At 41.8% G+C, this 22,580-nt stretch overlaps 1 protein-coding gene across 17 annotated transcripts in view; it reads right to left on the bottom strand.

The window, feature by feature from the left end:
* Positions 1-2,970: 2,970 nt before the first annotated feature.
* huwe1 (HECT, UBA and WWE domain containing E3 ubiquitin protein ligase 1) overlaps positions 2,971-22,580 on the bottom strand; it is a 61,373-nt gene continuing 41,763 nt past the window's right edge. For 12 of the 17 annotated variants that reach the window (XM_054771205.1, XM_054771190.1, XM_054771308.1 and 9 more), the window contains 26 exons: positions 22,433-22,522; positions 19,906-20,066; positions 19,739-19,781; positions 17,036-17,428; positions 16,689-16,899; positions 16,461-16,585; positions 16,150-16,370; positions 15,640-16,031; positions 14,389-15,019; positions 13,572-14,283; positions 13,409-13,500; positions 11,531-11,687; positions 11,326-11,457; positions 10,924-11,136; positions 10,614-10,834; positions 9,869-9,971; positions 9,227-9,379; positions 7,745-7,990; positions 7,541-7,658; positions 5,139-5,279; positions 4,775-5,062; positions 4,579-4,684; positions 4,251-4,368; positions 3,890-4,071; positions 3,616-3,806; positions 2,971-3,530 (listed from right to left, as the gene is read on the bottom strand). In XM_054771205.1, the coding sequence (XP_054627180.1) occupies positions 3,428-3,530; positions 3,616-3,806; positions 3,890-4,071; positions 4,251-4,368; positions 4,579-4,684; positions 4,775-5,062; positions 5,139-5,279; positions 7,541-7,658; positions 7,745-7,990; positions 9,227-9,379; positions 9,869-9,971; positions 10,614-10,834; positions 10,924-11,136; positions 11,326-11,457; positions 11,531-11,687; positions 13,409-13,500; positions 13,572-14,283; positions 14,389-15,019; positions 15,640-16,031; positions 16,150-16,370; positions 16,461-16,585; positions 16,689-16,899; positions 17,036-17,428; positions 19,739-19,781; positions 19,906-20,066; positions 22,433-22,522 (5,543 nt within the window). In that variant the 3' untranslated portion in view covers positions 2,971-3,427. Of the gene's footprint in view, positions 3,531-3,615; positions 3,807-3,889; positions 4,072-4,250; positions 4,369-4,578; positions 4,685-4,774; positions 5,063-5,138; positions 5,280-7,540; positions 7,659-7,744; positions 7,991-9,226; positions 9,380-9,868; positions 9,972-10,613; positions 10,835-10,923; positions 11,137-11,324; positions 11,458-11,530; positions 11,688-13,408; positions 13,501-13,571; positions 14,284-14,388; positions 15,020-15,639; positions 16,032-16,149; positions 16,371-16,460; positions 16,586-16,688; positions 16,900-17,035; positions 17,429-19,738; positions 19,782-19,905; positions 20,067-22,432; positions 22,523-22,580 lie in introns of all 17 variants that reach the window. The other 5 variants (XM_054771283.1, XM_054771257.1, XM_054771318.1 and 2 more) reach the window with 5 other exon arrangements.

Genomic DNA, 22,580 nt, shown 5'->3' with positions numbered 1-22,580 from the left:
ATGATGAATACTGGAAAAAAAAAAAAAGGTTCAAGTGCAGTCATGTATTTTCTTCAATGTAAAATATCTCTCCAGCTAATTACACTAATGAATGGATTTTGTCCCTTTGCCCCTGCTTTTTTTGGCTGTATGCTAAAAAACCTTTTCCATTCTGGGAGCACAGTAATGTTGTGATTTATGCCACAGACACTGAAGGCAGCAGCAGTAAAATGTAATAGGCTGAGAGCTTTCTGGCTCATACACAAGGCACTCATTATTAATGAACTCCTCCAGTGTTCATATCCTCCTCAGCGTTTCCTCCGCTGATTAGAAGGCAACTATTTAATGCACGAGATTCATCAATAAATTTATTTTAATAAAGTATTTTTTAACATAAATGACTTTCAATTAATAAACAAAAATATTTTTTGGGTTAAAAATAAAAACATTGTTAAAATAGTTCAATAATTTCATTCATTTAAAAAATCAAACTAAAATATTGCTAATGCTTAACATCTAAAGGAAAACTGCACTTTTTGCCCATCATCCACAATCCTTTTGTGAGACATAACACATTTCCCTTTTCCGTTTGTTCTAAAGATATGAAAACGGATAAAATCAGAGAGCTCATTACTACACGTACGTGAACCACTTATTACACCTATAAAGCCTTCTGAAAAAGCCACCCAAGTGCCAACAATGCTCTATATGGCCAAAATTAAAATTAAAATGGCCAAAATACTGTATCACACGTTATCATGAATGTACCTGTTACTACACGGTCACAGCATGGATATAAAACCATACAACCACGGTTTTTGAAGGTGTTTAAATAGTGGTCTTAAGGGGCAGAGCATAGGCGCATCATCCACATAAGATTGTGGATGATGGGCAAAATTGAAAGTGCAGTTTTCCATTAAAAATATGTAAAATCATTTTTCAATTAATTAAACAAAACACACATTGATAATCTTAATCAAATGTTTTATCGTGAAATATTAATGACCAAATAAAACAAAAATGTTTAAATGTTTAAAATATATATTAACAAATTTTAAAAGGTGAAATGAAAATATTGTTTACATAAATTGTTTAACAGATAATACCAGAATACTGACAAATGCTTAACACAATACAGTTAACTGTTTATTGATAATTATATATTTTAATACAGTATTTTAAAATTACAAATGTAAAACACTGATAAATGCTTAACAGTCTAAATGTATTTTTAACATTTGTTTCAATGAATTAAATAAAATTAAAAGTGATAACATAGTTAACAATAAGGCAGGCATCCATATTTTTATGATATAAACTACACAAAAACCTCTACATTCCAAATGTCTTCAAAATTCAGAGATAATTCCGCAGTTAAGTTTTTTCTGAGGCGACTTTTGCAGGAACCCCAAAAGACAAAGTTGCAAAGGACATCCTGTTCAAGATCACTCTGAAGAGATGACCACGCCGTGATGGCAGCTCAATTTCTGTGGAGAGAAGTACATTTAGCAGAAAGTTGCCGAATTGATTGTTCATCAGCAAGTCCATACTCTCACAAAGGATGATGGATTTTTTGGTCTATTTAAATGCAAATGCAACAGATGCTCAGAGAACAATGTGAATGCGGAGCGGGGGAGTTGGCAGCACCTGGCTCTGTTGTGCAAAAAAGGGGGTTCTTATACACTAGGATCTGAAAAATCCTGCATGGCTTGGCTGTAATTTCATTTACCACGCCTGAGCACACACCAAATCAGCCATGGACGATCCCCTTTCTGCAATCCTGTGTGCTTTACTAGCACCGAGCCTGGTCGGGGGGGCTCAAACGGGGTTGTGGCGGTGGATAATGCGATTTGCACCACTGCAGTGGGCTTTCAAATGGAACAAATTCAGCGCGCATGACAACAGCAGGTAAAAAGATGGAGACACAGTGGATGCGAGGCAGGAAGTGAGTAGAGATGCGAGTCATGAAAACTGGTGTCTTTTTTTTTTTTTTAAACTGAACTGAGAGTTATGTTAACTGGTTATTACTCCTCAAAAACACTTAAATGTAACTTATCAACTGTACCAGGCTCGACAAAACCAAGGATTCACTCGCTCAGCCCTTGAGTTTCACTGACTCCGTTGCAACTTGTTGCACATGCGCTCTGTGACGGCTGACTCGAGTGAACCGAATACGTACCAATTTCTGCTTTTGAGACGACTGACTCCAGTACCTGATTGACTTTGTGACTCATAACTTGAGTCAGTCAACAGAATGGAGTTTCCAATCACTAGAAGAGAAGGGTGGTAGGTGGAGACCATCAGAAGAGGATACTCCAGGTACAGAAGGATCCTCTACAAACCTATTTTTAGGTACCCAAATTGTATCAACACACCAATGTATTCTAAAACACTATTATAGAACATAATCTTCCAAAACATTACATACACCTGTTCGGTCTAATTAGATGTAATTCGTGCTTGGTCTTTACAGTTAACACTACTGTTCATCTGGAAGAGATGTGGGAGAGCTGGGACTAAGCTGTGAGACATCATGGGGGCAGTACAGTGCGTCAGTGCAACGTAATGAAAAGTCAAACTATGGGTAACTTTTATCAGCTAGTCTAGTGGGATACATTCAAATGACTTTTAAACATTTTCCAGGGCCTTTGAAATTCACCTATCTGGTCATTGAAATTGAGGGTTGAAACACTGTTAAAAGAGACAATTGACGCAATTTTATGCATTTATTCATGTAGTTGTTCCACTCTGATTCAAAGGCTCAAGGCTGAGTCAGCAATTTAATAGCCAAAAATACTCTAGAATTTATGGTTAATGTCTTTTTAAATTTCCTTCAGGTTTTCGCTTCATCATGTGTATCATCCTTCCATAAAAATGCCACAAAATGTTTTTTGAAAAGTGCATTTTTGTGAATTTCTCAAGTTCATACAGCCACCCCATAAAAATTATCAAGGCTTGTGAGGTCAAAAATTTGCAACAAGAAACCACCAACATTTTTCCCCAAAGGTTTTATAACCATCCTGTTCAAACAACACTCTTTTTCTTTTTACACAGCCAGAGAACAAAAAAAGATTAAACAATAAACTCCCAAACCTTTTGTACAGAGAAAAATCAAACTAGATGAACAAAAGTCTCTTATATTAGTCCATGTTTTATCCTCTGCATCTGCTCTTGCCATTTCAAAGTGTCTGTCACACGATGCTCTGTGTAGTGTTTATGTTAATCAGGCCATTTTCATTGCTGGTTTGATCTGTTCTCCATGGAATAGAAACCAGTAAGTCTAGGCCATTCGAAAAGTAATCCAGTAAGGTCTATGGAAGGTGTGTGTATGTGCATTTAACTGAAGAGTAGTCAGATCTAATGCATGTTTTTTGGTGTGTGTGTGTGTGTGTGTGTGTGTGTGTGTGTGTGTGTGTGTGCGCGCGCACGCCTTAAAAAGTCACATTGATTAAGCGAGACCGAATCCCTCAGAGCACTCCTGGATGGCCAACAGCAGCATGTGTCTCAATTTCTCGTAGCTCTCGTAGGCAGGGAGGTCCAGCTGGTTAAAACTAAAATCAAAGTACACAGCATTTCAATGTCATTCTTAGAAATTCAGACGTGTGCCTTATTACTCTTGCAGCCTGTTTTGTTTACCAAGTATGAGCAGAGGGCAGGCGGTCAGTGGAGCGATCGTCACGGTGGATTTGGAATTTCTGAATGCCGTTCATTCCTTCGAGAGCAGCAAAACCCTGGAGGGGCACTTTCGACGTGCCAGTGACAAACTGTAAGAATTTGGCTCGGTCCGCTTGGTCGAAGGAGCGCAATGCCCTCCAGAACCACTGGATCTTTGGTTCAAAGAAAGTAAAAGATTACAGGAACGGTACCACTATTTGAGGTCTAGATAGAAGCCTGCATTAATTAAATGTACCTGGATGGAGCTAGACTGGTATTTGTGGTACTCTGTGTTGGCCTTGAGGTCATCAATATCAATTGTGGGCAGGCCAGAGATGAGCAGTTCCAGCTCCTGCTCGGTGAAGATGGAGATCAGCCTCTTGGGGATGATCTCATAGAAGCCCTCAAGGAAAGCGGCCAGCTGTTTGCGAATCGCACCTGCAAACCATCATATCATCGTAAATTGTACCTTTTTCTAGTACTAATATAGAATTTTTATATGGAATTTTAAGATAGTATTACTCCTTAAAGCTGAGAGTTTCTAAGTGTCTAAATCAAGCATTTTTCCAATGGAGGTATAATTTAATGGCAACTTTTAGAAGTTAGAATAAGCTTACCAGTCATCTTCATCTGGCAAACCAGGTGCACATATTCCTTTTTGTTTTCTTCTGTGACCAGAATGTTTGCACCATTTGACTTGAGGTCTCTCACTTCACATACACCAAATTCCTGGACCTAAAAACAAAGAACAGTAAGTCTCTTAGAGCCACTTGCCCTACACAGTACTGAGTATACACTGTATAGTATGAAGACCATTTTAATATTGTCTAATTGAAACTGGCAGCTGCAGCATCCATGTTATGAGTACAATGAAAGTCAATCTTCAGCATGAGAATCAATTTTCCACTTGAAACTAATTGTACCAATTAGAGACCCAAAACCAACCTCTGTGCTAAATGTAAGCTCGTAGCCTAAGGTGGACACATCGTTCTCTAACAAGTACACCAAACCCTGGAAGAAAGGGTAATCCTCACTCTCCATGTCAGTGTATCTGGGAATAAGAACAGAAATAATTGTTACAAATGCAAAACGTAACGAGCCTTGTAGATTAAGAAATTGTTGGTCAACTTTAAACGATTACCTGACACTCTTGCCCAGGATGTGCTTGTAAAAGCTGCGAGTGAAGTAGCACTCCAATAACCGGTTGTCATAAACTGCTTTGGCCACCACCCGACCCACAAATTTGAAGTAGCTGAGGTGGTTGGGGTTGCAGTGGGATGAGGGATTGATGGTGTATGTAACCCTATCTCCAGGCGACGTGCGGAACAGGGCGTACATGGGGTTGAACATCTCACGGGAGATGATCATGTACCATTCCCTCAGCAGGCCACCTGCATCCTGGCCCTCTTCCCCTTCAAAAACAATGTAACTACAAAGGAAAGGGAGTAGGGTTAGACTGCGTTTGAGTGGCTCACACATGCAGATGCTGGCCAACAGAAGCTTACAGCCTGTTCTTCATGTCCTCTGGGCTCTTGCGGTGCAGTTCCCTATAAGAGTCCTCAAACACATGATCCCTTCTCACATGCACAGCCATGTCCTCCTTCCTCAGACCTTCATCCAGGCGTTCCAGCTCCTGACGGAAATACCTGTAAAATGACCAGGTTAGTAACAGAGAAAGCCAATAACTGAGAACAGGAAAAGATTGCCGATATGGCCTGAAATCCATACTGCAATATACATTTATTTTTTTTATATTGTGCAAAAGGAAGCAATAGGTAATTCAGGTGTCCCTGCTTAACAGAGTTCAAAATTAGGCTAACCAAATGGTTTGCTGCTGCTCAAACATTGCAGCCTCTTGTGGCAGGGATGCATAAATTATAATACAACCATTTCAAGACAGGTTGCAGAGGCTACTCTTTTGGCTACTGACATACAGTGAGCAAAAAAGTATGTCACAACCACTGATTGTGCAAGTTTTCCCACTTAAAAAAGATGATCTAATTTTTATCACAGGTACACTTCAACTGTGAGAGACAAAATGTTCAAAAATATCCAGGAATAACATTTTATGATTCTTAAAAAAATATTTTTATAATGGTGCAGAAAATAAATATTTGGTCAATAACAAACAAGTTCAGCTACATTGTAATGTAACCTTGGCTGGCAATGACAGGTCAAACATTTCCTGTCGCTCTTCACCAGGTTTGCACACTGTAGCTGGTATTTTGGCCCATTCTTCTCTAGATATCAGATGTTTTGGGGCTATGCCGCTCCAGGACCTTTACATACTTTTTACGGAGCCACTCCAGGGCGGTGTTTGGGATCATTTCCATGCTGCAAGACCCAGTCACGTTTCATCTTCAATGCTCTCACTGATGGAAGGAGGTTATTGCAGAAAATCTCACAATACTTGGCCCCATTCATCATTTCCTTAATATGGATCAGTCATCCTGTCCCCTTTGCAGAAAAGCAGCCCCAAAACATAATGTTTCCACCCCCATGCTTTATAATGGGTATGGTGTTCTTGGGATGCCACTCAGCATTCTACCTCCTCCAAAAATGGCAAGAGGAGTTTATACCAACAAGTTCAATTTTGGTCTAATCTGACCACACAACATTCTCTCAATCCTCCTCTGAATCATCCAGATGGTCACTAGCAAACTTTAGACGGGCCTGTACATGTGCTGGCCTAGGCAGGGGGGACCTTTCGGGTGCTGCAGGATTTTAATCCATTACGACGTAGTGTGTTACAAATAGTAACCTTTGTTGCTGTGGTCCGAGCACTCTTCAGGTCATTGACCAGTTCCCCCCATGTAATTCTGGCCTGATTCCTCACCGTTCAAGATAATTTGTACCCCATGAGGTGAAATGTTTCATGGAAACCCAGGTTGAGGGAGATTGTCAGTGATCTTGTATTTATTCAATTTTCCAATTATTGCTCCAACAGTTTCTCTCTTCTCACCAAGCTGCTTGACTTGTAGACTGGCTCATCCCAGCCTTGTGCAGTTCTACAATTTTGTCCCTGGTGTCCTTACAGAGCTCTCTGGTCTTGGACATGGTGGAGGTTGCAGTCTGACTGTTTGAAGGTGTTTACAGGGGTCTTTTGTAAAGATAATAAATACAGCTAACTATCAATACAGGTAACGAGAGGAGGATAGAAAAGCTTCTTAAAGTAGTGACAGGTCTGTGAGAGCAACAATTCTTGCTTGTTTGTTGGTGCCAAATACTGACGAATTCACAATAATAATAAAAAAAAAAAATCACTGATTTCCTGGATTTTTGGTCTCACTCTCTCTCTCCGTCTCTCTCTCTCTCTCTCACAGCTGAAGTCCAACTAACTATGATGAAAATTACAGACCTCTCATCTTTTTTAGTGGGGAAAACCTGCACAATTGCTGGCTGCCAAATACTTTTTTGCCCCGCTGTGATAACGTATTGACACATTTCTGGTTTCCAGACGTGTGCGCCAACATGGAGATGTTCTGTGTATGGGTTGTATTATTCTCTTTAAACTCTTAATCTACTTGTTAATTTCCTGTTCATGGCTGGTTACTCTCCTGCATGCCCATAGCCATTCCTCATCCTCCAGTGATGATACTTGTAAAATTAAGTTTATTTGCCGCCATTGAGGCAAGGATTAGTAACTTAAGAGTGACTCCGTCTGCACTGTGGAAGGACATACTTTAGCTGTACTAGCCAGCCACCTGTCAGTACGCTGCAATACACTGAAGATGTTTTCAGCCTGTCGCTCTCCATTTTGCTGGACAGGACTAGGTTGTGTTATCCACATGCACTGTTGCCATAGGGTGATAGAATTAAAATTTCTGCCGTAGGCCAAGTTTATATAGTTTCTACCATAAGTTTATCACACAAGCATAATAACAGGTTAAAAAATAATCTCCCTTACTTCCTTTTCACATCAAAGTCCAGGATGCGTATGTAGTCAACCAAGACTGCAAAAGGCCCATCAGCCAAATGAGTTGTGGACTGACGCAGGATCTGGTTGAGGACTGTGCGGTGAGTTTCTACAAGAAAGATAAAACCCATTATACTTTAAGAAACCCAGTACAAAGATTTTTCAGGCTTTTGAAAACGAATTTGTTAAGCTCACCGGCAAATCGGAGGAACTTCTGGGTGTCTGGTGGTAAGTTTGAAGAGATATGCATTGAGGATGGTTCACGAGAGAAGAATGGGTCTAAGGATGAAGGTGTTGCTGGTGTAAGCGGTGCTGGGGACAGCGGTGGAGGCTCATCTTTGATGTGAGAAAGCTGGCTCTCTCGTGTATCCCGAACAGGGGGTTTGCTCTCCCGTTCAGTGGCATGCACAAGGAAGAAAGCCTCCACAGCAGGCTGAAGAACTGAGGAATATATAGGTATCATGATATGAATAAAACAGAACAAGTCATATCACAAAGTTGTGTGAAAAAGTGTTTGCCCCCTTCCTGGTTTATTTTTTTTGCATGTTTGCCTTAAATGTTTCAGGCCATCAAACAAATGTCAATATTAGTCAATGACAACACAACTGAACAAAAAATGCAGTTTAAATGAAACTTATTAAGGGAGAAAAAAAAATCCAAACCGACATGGCCCTGTGTGAAAAAGCGATTGTCGAGCCACACAACTGCAATCAAACGTTTGTGATAACTTGCAATGAGTCTCTTATAGCGCAGTGGAGGAATTTTGGTGAACTAATCTTTGCACAATTGTAATTCAGTCACATTCGAGGGTTTTCCAGCATGAGTCGCCTTCGTAAGGTCATGCCACAGCATTTAATAGGATTCAGGTCAGGACTTTGACTCCAAAGTCTTCATTTAGTTTTTCTTCAGCCATTCAGAGGTCCACTTGCTAGTGTGTTTTGGATCATTGTCCTGCTGCAGAACCCAGGTTTCAGCTTGAGGTCACGCACAGATGGCCAGACATTGTTCTTCAGGATTTTTTTTGGTAAACAGCAAAATTCATGGTTCCATTAATCACAGAAAGTCTCTCAGGTACTGAAGCAGCACAACAGCCCCAGACCATCACACTACCATAACCATATTTTACTGTTGGTATGATGTTCTTTTTCTGAAATGCGCCGTTACTTTTACACCAGATGTTATGGGACACACAACTTCCAAGAAGTTAAACTTTTGTCTCGTCAGACCAGAGTATTTTCCCAAAGGTCTTGGCAATCATCAAGATGTTTTCTGGAAACATTGAGACCAGCCTTAATGTTCTTTCGTTCAGCCGTAGTTTGTCTTGAAACTCTGCCATGCAGGCCATTTTTGCCCAGTGTCTTTCTTATGGTGGAGGGGAAAACTGATCTTAACTGATGAAAGTGAGGCCTGCAGTTCTTTGGGTGTTGTTGTGGGGTCTTTTGGGCTGGCGCGGCAGCAATCGCTTTCACACAGGGCCACGTAGGTTTGTATTTTTCCCCCCTTTAATTTAAAAACTGCATTTAGTGTTGTCATTGACTAATTCAATTTTTTGATGATCTGAAACATTTACGTGTGATAAACATGCACACACACACACACACACACACACAAAAAAAAATCAAGAAGGGGCAAACACTTGTTCACACCACTGTACATAATAATGAAGAATCCTCCTACCCAGCACAGCATGCTGGTCATGAGACTCTTCCAGCTCTTTCAAGCATTCCCCAAGCATGTCCCATAACTCATCCAACAAGAGCTGCTCGCTTAAGAGAGGAAGGTCTGGGAGTTTCTCCTCAGTCTCCAACTGGCCATTTCCTTCTTCATCTGCTGAAAACATTTCCATGTAATCTACTCAATGGATTTACTTGACTGTGAATTTAAGTAAATGTACTTCAAGGTTCATTGAAGCAATGGCTCAAAATAATTAACAATAACTGTAGTAAAAATATATATGTATCTTAAACTGAAGATACAAACAGTTTAGCATTTAATCATGTGGCACACCTATTCATATTAAAACGAGATAGTAAAAAAAAAATGGAAATAAAATTACACAGTACAATTACATACAATATAATCTATCAACTTCTATTATGTATGTGTTCGTTGACAATCTATTAATCCAGTGATGGATGGATGTCTATGAATTCATAGTATGCCCCGTTAAAGTTCTTTATAGAGAGTTACTTTATAGAGAGCTTTATTGTCAATGTTTCTAAACAATTGAAATAACTTTTCTGCCCGCAAGCGTCCCACACAGAAATCGGTAAGTACCCACTGAAAATACCCAACACTTTATGGGTGTGAATCACTCACCCAGAGGTGCAGAGTCCTGCTCCACAGGGGATGGCTGGTCCACATCCATTGGTGAGTCATCCCTCTGGGACGCCTGGGCCTCTGACACAGACGGCATTTCAGCCTGCAGTGACGAAAGCCAGAAAGGGCCATAAAGACAGGGGATGGCCAAATAGGGAAAAAGAAGTAAGAAAATAATTATTACAGTTGAACTATTTACGTGGGCCAATGTTGACAAGCATTAAGACATTCCCACAATCCATTGATAAATAAGGAGTTGGGGTTGAGCTGGTATGAGAAAAGCATTGAAGCAACATCAGCCAGCAACCAAACATCAAAGAGGGTTAACATTTTTGGAGCAAGCACATTCACACTTTTCAAAGCTAAACATGCCAATGTTGAGACATTGATACATGAAGTAGATCACTGACATCTGAGTCATTTGACATGAGTTAAAAAAATAAGGCCTAAAACTCTAGCAAGGTGCAAACAACATTACATTTACATTAAGTGTGCCTAAAATACAGAACATTTATACACCTTTTAGTTTGTAACTCTTGTAGTAGACGTAGTAGACACTTGTACGTCTGAATAAAATGGTAATGTTATGATTTTCCAAAATGCAAACAGCATCATGGCAAAGGCAATTTAGCTCTAAAGCCTGTCAGAAGCCAAGAGCCGTTTAACAAATGTGACCCCATCACAAATTACAACTAAGTGAGTGTGTGTGAGGTGTATGTCTGCTGTTAATGCACTTCATGCTAACCGTGGCAACAGCAGCTGTGCCAGCAGGGGGAGCAGCACCAGTGGGGGCATGAGCGGCCTCCACTGAGGATCCGGCGGTGACGGCGGCAGTGGGTGGTGGTGCCTGTATGAGCCGGCGTGCCCGCTGACCCTCTCTCACCATCTGGATGATGGCATCAGCCTCTGCCTCAAGTTGTCGGACAGCAGCCTGAATGCTGCTGGCTGAGCCCAGACTGGATGAGCCTGGACATTAAGCGAGAGAGTGTGTTATGACTCAATTCATCATCAGGGTTTCGTACTTACAGAATAGGGTGGGTGTATAATTCTCTCACCTAACCGTCCTGTCTGTTTGGCTTTCTTGTTGGCACGGCGTGTGTCCTCACGTAGCTGGATAATGACCTGCAACACTCGGAGGAAAAATTTCTGGGTCGACGTCTTGGAAGTTAGTGAACTCATACACGGGAGCTGTAGTTCTCGTCCACCAAGCGTGCGCTTTTGTGCAGCCACAATCACCACACTCTCTGCTCCATCAAACCTGTGCCGCCAACAAAGTAAGCATTTAAGGTAAAGCAAACTGTAGGTACAAAAAATGAGCCTTGATGATTAAACAGTTAAAAAGGGATGGCACTTGAAGAAATGTTTAAAAAAAATGTCAGAGCAACATTTTCTCTTATAACTTTAATGATAAACTACTTATCCCTCGGTGAGTGGCCAAGAGTTGCTATTGGCTAACCTGCTGGTCATTTTGCCCTTCAGTCTGGCAGAGATGGAAGAGTCCTCAGGAGGTGCATCAGGGGAATGAGAATCTGCATGTGCTCGTCTCTGTTGCTCTAAGTTGTACTCTCGAAGTTCAGCCAGTAAAGTACCTTGACAGAAGAGATTTAAAATGTTTAAGAAAAGCGGCTTTACAAAAATCACATGTATCTACATTGCACTGACCGATCTGTTTGCAAAGAGTATAACCAAGGTGTCTTGCTCCACTGAGCAGAAGTCTCAGCACAGTGTCTCTGGTGGAACAGTCCCCTCTAGATAACTGAAGTAAAATATTAGCTGCGTCCTCCAGGCCCTCCTCTGAACACGAGTGGGAAGTCAACACCTTATAAGGACAAGTGAGCAAAGAGAGACCAAAAGGGAAAACATTAAAAAAAAAAAACATTTAAGTATGCAATCATTAAAGGCATTAATTCAAGTTGGAAAGAGGCCTTTGTAATAGAAACATAAGACAAGCCATTAGCACATATTTGATGCACAATATTAATTTTTTTCAAGCCAACACCAACAATATCCTGCTTCTGCAGACCGACACCCGATAACTTATTTTTTAATTTAGATTTAATGGTAGTTTGTGCACACCAAGATGTAAGAATGACTCCAAGTTGGATTTGACAAACTGTACCTGTAGATTTGTCAGAAGTCCAAACCATGACTCCAAGGGGTTTACTAGTAGACAATGGTAAAGGGCTGGTCGTCCAGCACCATCATTTTCATGATGAAAACACAGGTCGCTTGAGGCCTTGCAACGTCTTCGTCAAACTTAGGAACAAGCCCAGGGTGTTGTAATGATGCTGGCATTTCAGGTGGCTATTAAGGTTTAATGTGTTTAAGCTTGTTTTTTTTCCCCTCATCTCGGAAAGTTTGCAGAGCATTTGGAGAATTTGGTGAAATGTCTTATTCTGTCTGAAACAGTGAAGTTGCACACCAGATGCCATGTTTGTTTACAAGTGAACTAAAGGAAAGTTGTGACAGACTGTTTGCAGCCCATCACAGCAAAGGAGCACTTACTTTGCTCACACAAACCCACCTACAGTGTACGGGTAATCTCACCTCATTGGAGTTTTTTTTTTTTTTTTAATTGGCTTATTTGTAGGGGTGTCATGAGTTCCTTTAATATGTCCTCTTTCACTCTGTAAAGTTGCAGAATTTCTGCTTGTGGCATTGACTCCTGAGCGACACAGTATGTTTTAGCGTGCATGCATGCTACCGTATGTTTGACCATACCTGCGCCCAATAATACGGTGCGCCTTATGTATGTGCTAAATACAGAAATAGCACCTGTAACAGAGACTGAGCCTTTTAATACGGTGCGCCTTATGGTCGTGAAAATACGGTAGTTATTTCCCAGATGGGAAACCTGGGTCGGGTGGATATGTTTGAGGTGGGCAAGTTTGTTGTGTTGCCTTTTATGTCAACACCACTTTCGAACAAATGCAGCATATTGGCTCGTTCATGTTGATGCGCTCAGCTTGCTCATTATTAATATTCCCCACACTGTGACATTTGGCTTTGCAATCATCTTTTCTTCTTCCCAATTTCTACTAGATTACCTTGCATTGCTCTTCACAAGGCTCACTTGCTGCACTTGCATGCGCCCCCACCTCCCCACCCCCACTGACTGATTGACAAGAGGTCTCACTCAGAAATATGAAGTGTCTAGGTGCTGAACCAACGCACACGCAGAGTAAATGCTCTTCCTGCCACTTGGGAGGCGAGAGTGAAGGAAAACAGACTTGCATGCACATGGCAATATATGGAGGCCAGCAAAATTATCAAATTCAATTTCATTTATCATTTTTTCCCCCACAAATGAGAAATCTTGTCACGTTTGTATCTAGTTATTGGAGTTTTATTATCCGATTTATCAAAATTTCTCATGTCAGCCCTATAATTTTCGGTCCGATAATTATTGTGCACCCCAAGGTGCAAAAATTGCTTTGTTAGAATTATATTTGGAGTATAAAATGAGATCATACAACTGATATTGGACTGAGAAGGAAAAACGGTATAACAATCAAGATCCTCACACAGCATTTGTTATACCTCCACTGAAAGTTGAAGCTGCTTCTCTGTAAGTCCAGTGGAAGCCATCTTGTTGTCAATCTCTGTGCTACTTGGAGTGCTCTTCATTTTTGCTGTTTGGGCAGAATAGAATAATTTATCACCTTCATTTTGAATAGTTGCGTTGCTGATAACATTTCTATACCTGTGGAGACTGTTCCAGTGGACGTTGGTGTAGAGATTGCTGTGGAAGATGAGAAGACTAACAGGCCTGTCCCTGAGGAAGTGCTCTGAGTTCCAGTTCCCCCAGAGGCTACTGTTCCCACCGCAGTGGGTTGGATGGTTGATGCCGCTCCCTGCGTGGTGGCAGGGGCTGTGGATCCTGAGCTGGTTGCCGGGCTTGGGTTTGCAGTCTGTGGAGTAGGGTGGCCAGCAGGCACCTCTGTGCCCTTGTTGTCAGGCAGGGCAATGGATATGAGTGAGAGCAGACGGAGCAGCTTTTCAGTGAGCAGGGAGCTCCGCCGAATTACAGGGTGGGACAGCATGTTCATCAACTGACCAAGAGGGGAGCTCTCTAGGCTTAACTGTAATCCATCAGCCTCTGCACTGCCCCCTAGAGGCACTGTCTTCATTGATGCTTTTCCCTTGCGACTAACATTCATGTTGTCCAGCTTTACAAGTAGGTCCCAAAAATCAGTGGAGATTCCCAGAGACTGGGGAGTAGCAGCAGAGGAGCCAAAAGAGTTCTGTGTGCTGGAAGCATTGGAGTTTGGGTTGTTTTGAGATTGAGAACTTGACCTTGATCCTCCACCCATACCGCCCCCACCAGAGGAGCTTGAACAAAGGCGGGACTCCAAGTCAGAGGATGATACTGAGAGATCCTTACAACGCTGCTGGGTAAAGTGGCTGGGAAATACCTGTAGGGAATGACAGAAAAAGGCGATTCAACAAGCATGCCTACCATGGATCAGCACATAATACAAATGAATAGCTAATTTAGATAGGGATATGTGAACACTTACCTTAGCAAGTTGGATGAGTGTGTCTAACACGTGCCGACAGACCACTGGTGCAGCTTGTGGGTGGATGTGTACAGTGGAGCCTCCACCTCCAGCACATGTGACACCTGCAGTAGTTCCTGACACTCCTCCCAGGGCTGCAGATGCTGCTGAACCTCCAGCTGAATGTCGGTCAGCATGCTTCCTACCAGATACGCGTTGAATCTGGAAGATGTTAGTCCGGCAGCCCAGAGCTGCATCCATAGACACAGAGAGCCAAGAAAGTTGGCTAGAACTGCGGGACTCCACTCTATTTAGAAGCTCCAGGGAAGAAGATGAGGATGAGGAGGTAGTTGATCCTTTTCCCCCGCAGCCTCCCTGGGAGCTTCTTTTCCCACGAGAGTCTTCGAGTCGTGACGTCTCCACACACACCTCACTCTCACTGCTGCGTTGGAGGATGGATAAAAGGCTGCGAATGACCCACCCACGTGTCTGAGAGTGGTAGCAAAGATTCCTGAGGACACGGTGTAGACGGCTGGTGTTAAGCTTCGGTTCATCCACAAATAGCAACACTAGCAGGCAGGACAAGGCCTCGTGGTCCAGTAGCAATCGACCGCGCAGACGCAACAGAGAATCCACACTCGAACTGGATGGTCTGAAGAATGAAGAAGATATTTAGTTCATTTATCAAGATCTAAAACACTTATGTGCTTCCATATAAAGTCACTATTAACTAGGGGTGCCACAAGACACTGAGATCTGAGACGATACCCAAGACTGGGTCTATTAGAATTAGATTATATCTATTAGATTTTAACATTACTTTTCAGAAAAGTACAATGAAAAATTATTAGAAATGTATGACAATGTATTGCCATCTACTGCTAAAAATTTCTACTACATTACACTCTTCTGCACTCTTGTGTGTATGCTACTGGCCCTGCCTCCACCCACCGAGACAGAGACTGTATGACTGACAAAAGGGCTCACTCCGTTCATGCAGTTATTCTATGGAACAAATGTGCCAAGGTGCTGAAACCAATGCAGTGCGAATCCTGGAGGAAGGAGACGAGGAAAACAGACATGCAAGCACAAGGCAATGTATTGAGGCCGGCAAAATTAGAGAGTTCATTTTAATTTATTCTGTGATTAATGTATATATTATTGTCCCAGGTCTAGTGCCCACAATACATTTTTTCGGAATGAGAACTCTTGTCACGTTTTAATCTCGCGAGATCTTGTGACACCCCTACTAATAACACATGTTGAGATTACCTATGGTTAGAGCCACCCCCCATTTGAAAGGTGCCGCCTCTCTGAACAGCTAGTCGGGTGTACTGGACACCACGGTTGCTCCCTAACCGACTGGTGAAGGCTGGTGAGCGTAAAATAGCTGATAGAGCTGATGTTGAGCTATGACCAAAAAGCCTCTCATGCATCAGTTGCCTTTGCCGTGCCTCCTGCTCTCTACGTAATGCTGCTGCTTCAGCTGCAATGTCTGGAGGCATGACTGCCAACACACTGTCCTCCATGTCTTCTAGGACACTTCGTCTGAGTTCTGAGGGCAGCGTTTGTATGAAGGTAACTGGGTCCAGAGGAGTATCTCCCTGTGGGGGCTGTTGGGAAACCTCCCTGCGCTGCTGCTCCGCTCGTTGCTGGGCAAGGACCTAAAATGAGAAATGGCAAGCATAGTTGAACATATTGTTCTGTAAAATCATTGCTCGCCTCAATTTCTCTATTGACTTTAAATATATATTATTAGTAAGTAGACAATATATTTCTCACCTCCTCCTGGATTGCAGGTGGCAAGGCAGCTAGAAACTCAGGGCTGACCTCTGTAACACCTGGTCCTCCTAGCACAGGTGCTGTAGAAGACGGCAGACTTGGGGCAGCAGCAGAGCGGGATGGTGGTCGTATTCCCAACTGATTTTGAAGCACTTCCCGACGGATGTCCTCAGGAAGAGCTGCCAAAAAAGATGGGTCCACACCCTCTGGAAGACTGATTCCTGTAATGACAAAAACAGCAACAGTTTTGAGACATTATCATATTTGTGGGCGGTTTGGTGGGGTGTGTCAAAATATTCAACCAACAGTACCTGCAAGAGGGTCCTCTTCCTCATTGCTTGTGGATGGGAGGGGCTCTTCTTGGATAGCCTGTGATTGGCTGTCAGCACTGTCACTCCTGGTAATTACTTCACCAGCAGATGAGGCTGAAGTGGAGCTAATAAAATGAAAATAATTTCTTAAGACCGCATCAATTTGACATGAAAACATTCCATCTTTTTGATAACACAACCAAAAAGGCAATACTTTCGGCAACTCACCCAGTCTCAGCGTCTGTCTGCCTGTCTGTCAGGCCATTTTCCCCACTGCCAGACAGATCTTGAGACACATGGGGAGACTGGGCAGGGTTGGAAGGAGCATCATCTTGGGTAGCAGAGGCAGGGCTGCTGGTGTCCATTGGTGAGCCCTCCAGTTGTGACACACCCACTACTGCAGGCTCTGAGGCCTCTGCAATATCCGGGCTTAAGGAGACTGTGGGAAAGGTTTAAAAAGCTAAGATCAGTATTTAATTCTTTGTGGAACTAATTTTTGAACTGAGCACAGTTAATATTTAAATTACGTATGCATCCTTGCTCATGGCCAGTCTGTATAAAAAGTGTGCGTCTACCTTCCCTGCCTTCATCCAATGCTCCTCCTCCACCACCACCACTTTCTCCACTGCCTCTCTCACCGATTGTGGGTGCTGGGGACATCTCCATCTGAGATGCTTCTGCTTCACTGTTAGGCCTGTCAGCTGCAGACAAGGGTGGAAGGTGTGTTCCTGCCAGAGCTGCCAATGAGCTGGCATGTGATTCGGCCAATAGAAGGTCAGCCATGGGTTGGTGGACCTGCTGGTTTATTGCTGTTTCCAATGAAACTAGAGCTTGTTCATGCGGCGCTGGGGTGGTTGGAGTGACCTCTCCAGAAGGGGGAGCAGTGAGAAAGCCCTCTGACACCCTGGGTGGGTCCAAACAGGATACCGCACCTCCTTGAGCCTGCACACCCTCTAAAAACAGACAAACTGTAAATGAAATGATGAGGTTTTTAACAAGATGTTACCTTTTCAGTGATTAAATCATAAATATTTTGCTACAAAACTGTAGAAAAAAACTGCGTGTAGTCACAGTTAAGGCTACATTAACACTGCAGGGTATGATGCCCAATTGTAATTTTTTTGTTAAAATCATATTTTTCATGTGGGCGTTCACATTACCAAAAAAAACCCTGCAAATTGTTCATGTGAACGCAAAGCTATCAGGAAGTGACAGCACGACATCACACGCATTTCCGTGTTCACGGAAGTAATTATTGCTGCAGTGTGTGGGAGTCTATATTTTCTTAACCAAATGATTCCACGTTGGAGATTGGGCAAGAATATTGGCTATAGCTGTTTGTGGAGAACTTGTGACATCTGTTCTGAGGAGCATGTGGGTGAAAGGAGTGGTGGGACATTGCCGTGAGCCGCTTTACTAACACTTTTCTGATAACTTTTGCCTACTTCGGTGAGTACCATTATTCAAGCCTTGCAAGGTAAACCACGCCTTTCGATGACGCATAGGTCGGATATATGCGACCTGACCGTTCTGACCGCGGTAGATCGGATACATCAATCCATTTTCTATAACGCTTCTCCTCAATAGGGTCGCGGGGGTATGTTGGAGCCTATTCCAGCTGACTTCGGGAGACACGCGGGGAACACCCTGGACTGGATACGTATCGGATTTATATCTAGATACCAATGAGTCCTGAACTGCATTTGAAAAAATTAAAAATAAATTAAATCGCAATTGTACTGTTCACACTGACAAAACCCCCCCAAAAAACAAATCAGATACAGGTCATGATATGAGCAAAATAATTGGAATTGACCTGCAGTGTGAATGTAACCTAAGTGAGGAAAATCAGTTGAAAGTTACCGCTGACATGCACAATAAGACTTTCGACCCCAGCTCGATGATAGAAATACACTTTGTTCCAAATTATGCAAATTGTATTTTTCTCTGATTTTGCTAGTCAATATAAATTAGACATAATTTTCAAGTCATCAACCTTTAGAATAACAAACTCCCCAATAACAGTATTTTTTTCAAAAAGAAAAACTTAAAATGCTCTGTTCCACATTATGCAAAGGTTCAAAGCATTTCACTGGTTAGGAACCGAAAATGGCTATTTGTTGAATTTGCAGCATTGCAGCACAGGTCATATTTGTTGAAAGCAAAAGCTATTTCCAATCACTTAACAGTTTAACGGGCCAAGTTACATGTTAACATAAGAACCCTTCTTTGCTATAACCTTCACAATTCTTACATTGAACTTGTGAGTTTTTGGAGCGTTTCTGCTTGAATTTCTTTACAAGATGTCAGATTAGCCTCCCACAGCTGCTGTTTTGTTGTCCCACCCTCACAGAGTTTTTGCTTGACGATGCTCCATAGGTTTTCAGTTGGGTTGAGGTCAGGGGAAGTTAGGGGGCCAAACCATGAGTTTCTCTCCTTTTATGCCCTTAACAGCCAATGACCGAGGGGCAGGTATTTTTTGCATCATAAGTGGCGCATTGTCATGAATGAAGGTCGTTTTGCTACAGAAGGTACGGTTCTTCATATTGTACCATGGAAGAAAGTGGTCAGTAAGAAACTCTACATACTATGAGGAGGTCATTTTCACACCTTCAATGACCATAAAGGGCCTACCAGCTCTCTCCCAATGAGTCCAACCCAAAACATGACCCAGCCACCACCTTGTTGACATCACAGCCTTGATATGCTGGCCATACTTTGCTTCATCTATCCGAACCACCCAAGGTTGCACGGCCCTCATCAGTAAACTGGATTGTTTGAAAATTAATTTTCATGTATTTGTTGGCTCACTACAACAGTTTCTGCTTGGTTTTGGATCAAAGTTTCAGGAGTACTACTTAAAATGAGAGATAAATCTAGCGTGTGTAAAAATAAAAAAATCAACAACACTGTATGTTGTTGAAGGATTCTACTGAGGAAGGCAGTAAGTTGTATAGTTATCTCCCAAGCGGGGCATACAATCCTGTTCCCCAGCAACAACACAATTTACTACCTCACCACAGCACAGCCAGCTTCGGAACAATGATACTACATTTTGGTTTCCCTCTTCCTGCAGATGTTGTCAAGTGGTCGTGGCGCTGCCATAAGAAAGACAGTAGGCTGTATAGTTATCTCCCAGATCTGGTGTGATCCTAAAACTATACAAACTACTACCTCATCCCAGAGCACGCACTCTTGACTTCTGATGCCCTGTGACTTCAAGGTATGACCATTTGAGATGAATAAAAAATACCAAAACCATTTCAAAATGGAAATACCTGCACTGCTTTCTGCACCATTAATTGTCCCCAATCCAGAACCCTACAGACAAGAAAGTAGACAGCAAATACAAATGTTTTAAATGTTGTTCTTGTGTATAAAAAAGAAACTAAAAAATTCATTTGCAAAGTTAGATTTTACTTCTACTAGTGTCCAATTTGCAAACCTGCAGGCTCTGTTCTCTGGCCTGTTCTGCTCCAGATGCCCTCCGCTCATTTTGTTTAGACTCCTCCTCTTCAGCAAGCTGTCGCCTTCGTTTCTCTCTCCGTTCCTCTAGCTCCTCATCTCGCAGACCCTCTAGATGCTGAAGGATTGGCACCTTCACAACTGACAGGAACAAAAGAAATGTCACCATTTTATTTTTATTTTGTCAGTTAGGAGAAACAAGTTCTCACAAATGATTTACAGATCATTTATAGTGTGAGCTCTCGCATAATACAGTCGCCCCTTGCAATACCGCAGTTCAATTATCGTTCCCTTGCGGGTTTTTTTTTTAAAATTCATAAATGGTTGCTGTTTCATGGTTGACTATGGTGTATTAGTCAAAAATATTGAAAGAGAAAAGCTATGTTGTATTCTGGCCAATGGGAGTCAGTGATGTTTCATTATTGAGACGACTGATTATTGAGATTACAATCACACTACTTGGAGTCAGCCATGGCACGTCCTAAAACTAGGGATCCTCCAATCAATCGGCTACCCATCAATTGGCTGATTTCCGTGGAAAAGCATGTAATCGGTGTATGCCAATAAATGCCTTTTAATGCCAATCACAAAAGCTGATCACCTCTGGCTAGTACTATTGCAGCCTTTCGCCATGCCTGTGTGCAGTGTAGCGTCTTGCTCTAACGTCTTGGAGAAGCGTCCCACGCTCACTGTTGTTAAAACTGCGCACGTGTGCCAAAGGCAAAACACACAAGTCTGCCGTGTTGAACTTACCTGCCATTTGTGAGAGTGATATAAAAAATGAAAAATGTCACGATAACTATCTTGCGGGGGTAGCACGTTAAAGATGCGTCACTACAAAATAAAAGTTGCCACACCTAAAAAAAAAATGTACTTTTTTTAAAACTTGAAAACAATGTTAACATTGTATGAATGGATGTATTGTATATGCTAGATACATATATAGCTAGATACATATATAGCTTATTATTTAAGCACATATTGACCACAATTAGTTTGAAAACAATTTAAAATATCATGTTTCACTGCGCTTTATTTGGATAAACATGCACCGGAATCTCCTGTCTGCCCTGCTGGCACTTACGCATGTGACCAGATACAAGTACGCAACCGGTCTTGGTCTTATGTTCACTTTGTTCCATATTACCGTGACAATGGAAAATTGTCTGTAAAATGTGTCAATTGATGGCAGCTCGTCACATGCTAAGCCAGCGTGTGTGATCGCTCGTGTTTCAATCTCATTCAACTTTCTGGCAGCTCTCACTGCCGCTCTGGCAGGAGCTAGCTAGCTTGTTTTTGTCCAAAGGGCGAGCTACAAATGGCTATCACGTTCATGCTAACATACTTCTTTAAAGTCACTTAATCTTGCTGTCTTGTTATTATAATACTTATAGATTGTCTTCAAAACACTGTGTGTCTAGTTCAACATAAACACTTTGTGTATCCAGCTTTAAGATAGTGACACTATCACAGAGGTCTCCAACACGTAGCTTGTAAACTAGCAGTAGCTCACCAGCTGATGTTGAGTAGTTGACCAAAGGATATTTGCTTCACCTCTTAGTATTTTTTGTTTTCTATTCAAACATGGCACCTTTATTTAATGACAAGTGAGCACATTGAGTGGAAATGTGCTTTGTAAATAAAGTGCAATTTAAATGATGGCAGTCACATAAAACACAAATAGCTCACCTCTCTATAAGTAGCTGAAATACACCTGTGCTATCATAACCCTGGATTCTGAATTTATACTGTTTATACAGGACAAATTTCTATAACAGAAATATTTAAACTGTTATTTTGTTAATTGTGTTATTTTGAAAAAAATAAAAGAAAAAATTTAACAATTCATTTCCCATGTATTCGTGTTACTCTAATACAGGCATCAAATTAGGTTGATTTAGGTTGTGTCAAACAGTACTAAATGTTGTACTCGTCATACAGTACTATTGACCTAAATAGATGAGGTAACAAAAGGAGGCTTGACATTTTAGACTTTTTAGACACAACTTTGCCATTAAATTAACAGTTTTGCAATGCAAACCCTGAAGTCTACAGTGCTCTAATAATGGTAAAGATTGTATTTAGAAAGTCAAACAGGTTTTCTATGCTCTAACGACAAAAATGTTCCATTTATTAATATTGAATCGCAGAAATTCACTTATCGCGGTGGGGTCTGGGACCAATTAACCGTGATAAACGAGGGATGACTGTACTCCATCTGTCACCAAGGTTGAGTATAGACCTCAGCTAAGGCCAAAGAATAATGCAATCAAAAACAATGCACCAGACAGCATAGTATGCAACAGTGCATAAACTTGTTCTGCTGTTATTATATTTATTATTAAACAGAAGCTGAGTCTGTTGAGAGCTGAGTCTTGATGCAAATTTGAACAGTTGGTTCAAATTATTTTCCACTCTCGACCTGTAGCAAAATATGATGCGCACAATGGCACAATTCTAGTCAAATGAGTGTGGACACTAATGTGTTATGCGTGTTCATCCCTTACCTGCTACACAGTCGTGCATACTTTCAGCATCCAGCACTTTACACTCATCTGTCCATCTAGTTAAGGCAGTGGGAATGCTAGAGAGGGTGCCTAGAGAAACAGGGCCCAAACATGACAAAAAATGTTTTTTTTAAGTGAAACAATGCTA

The sequence above is a fragment of the Dunckerocampus dactyliophorus genome, chromosome 1 (genome assembly GCF_027744805.1).
Source record: "Dunckerocampus dactyliophorus isolate RoL2022-P2 chromosome 1, RoL_Ddac_1.1, whole genome shotgun sequence".
Lineage (NCBI taxonomy): Eukaryota > Metazoa > Chordata > Actinopteri > Syngnathiformes > Syngnathidae > Dunckerocampus > Dunckerocampus dactyliophorus.
This window is presented reverse-complemented; position numbering and strand designations above follow the sequence as displayed.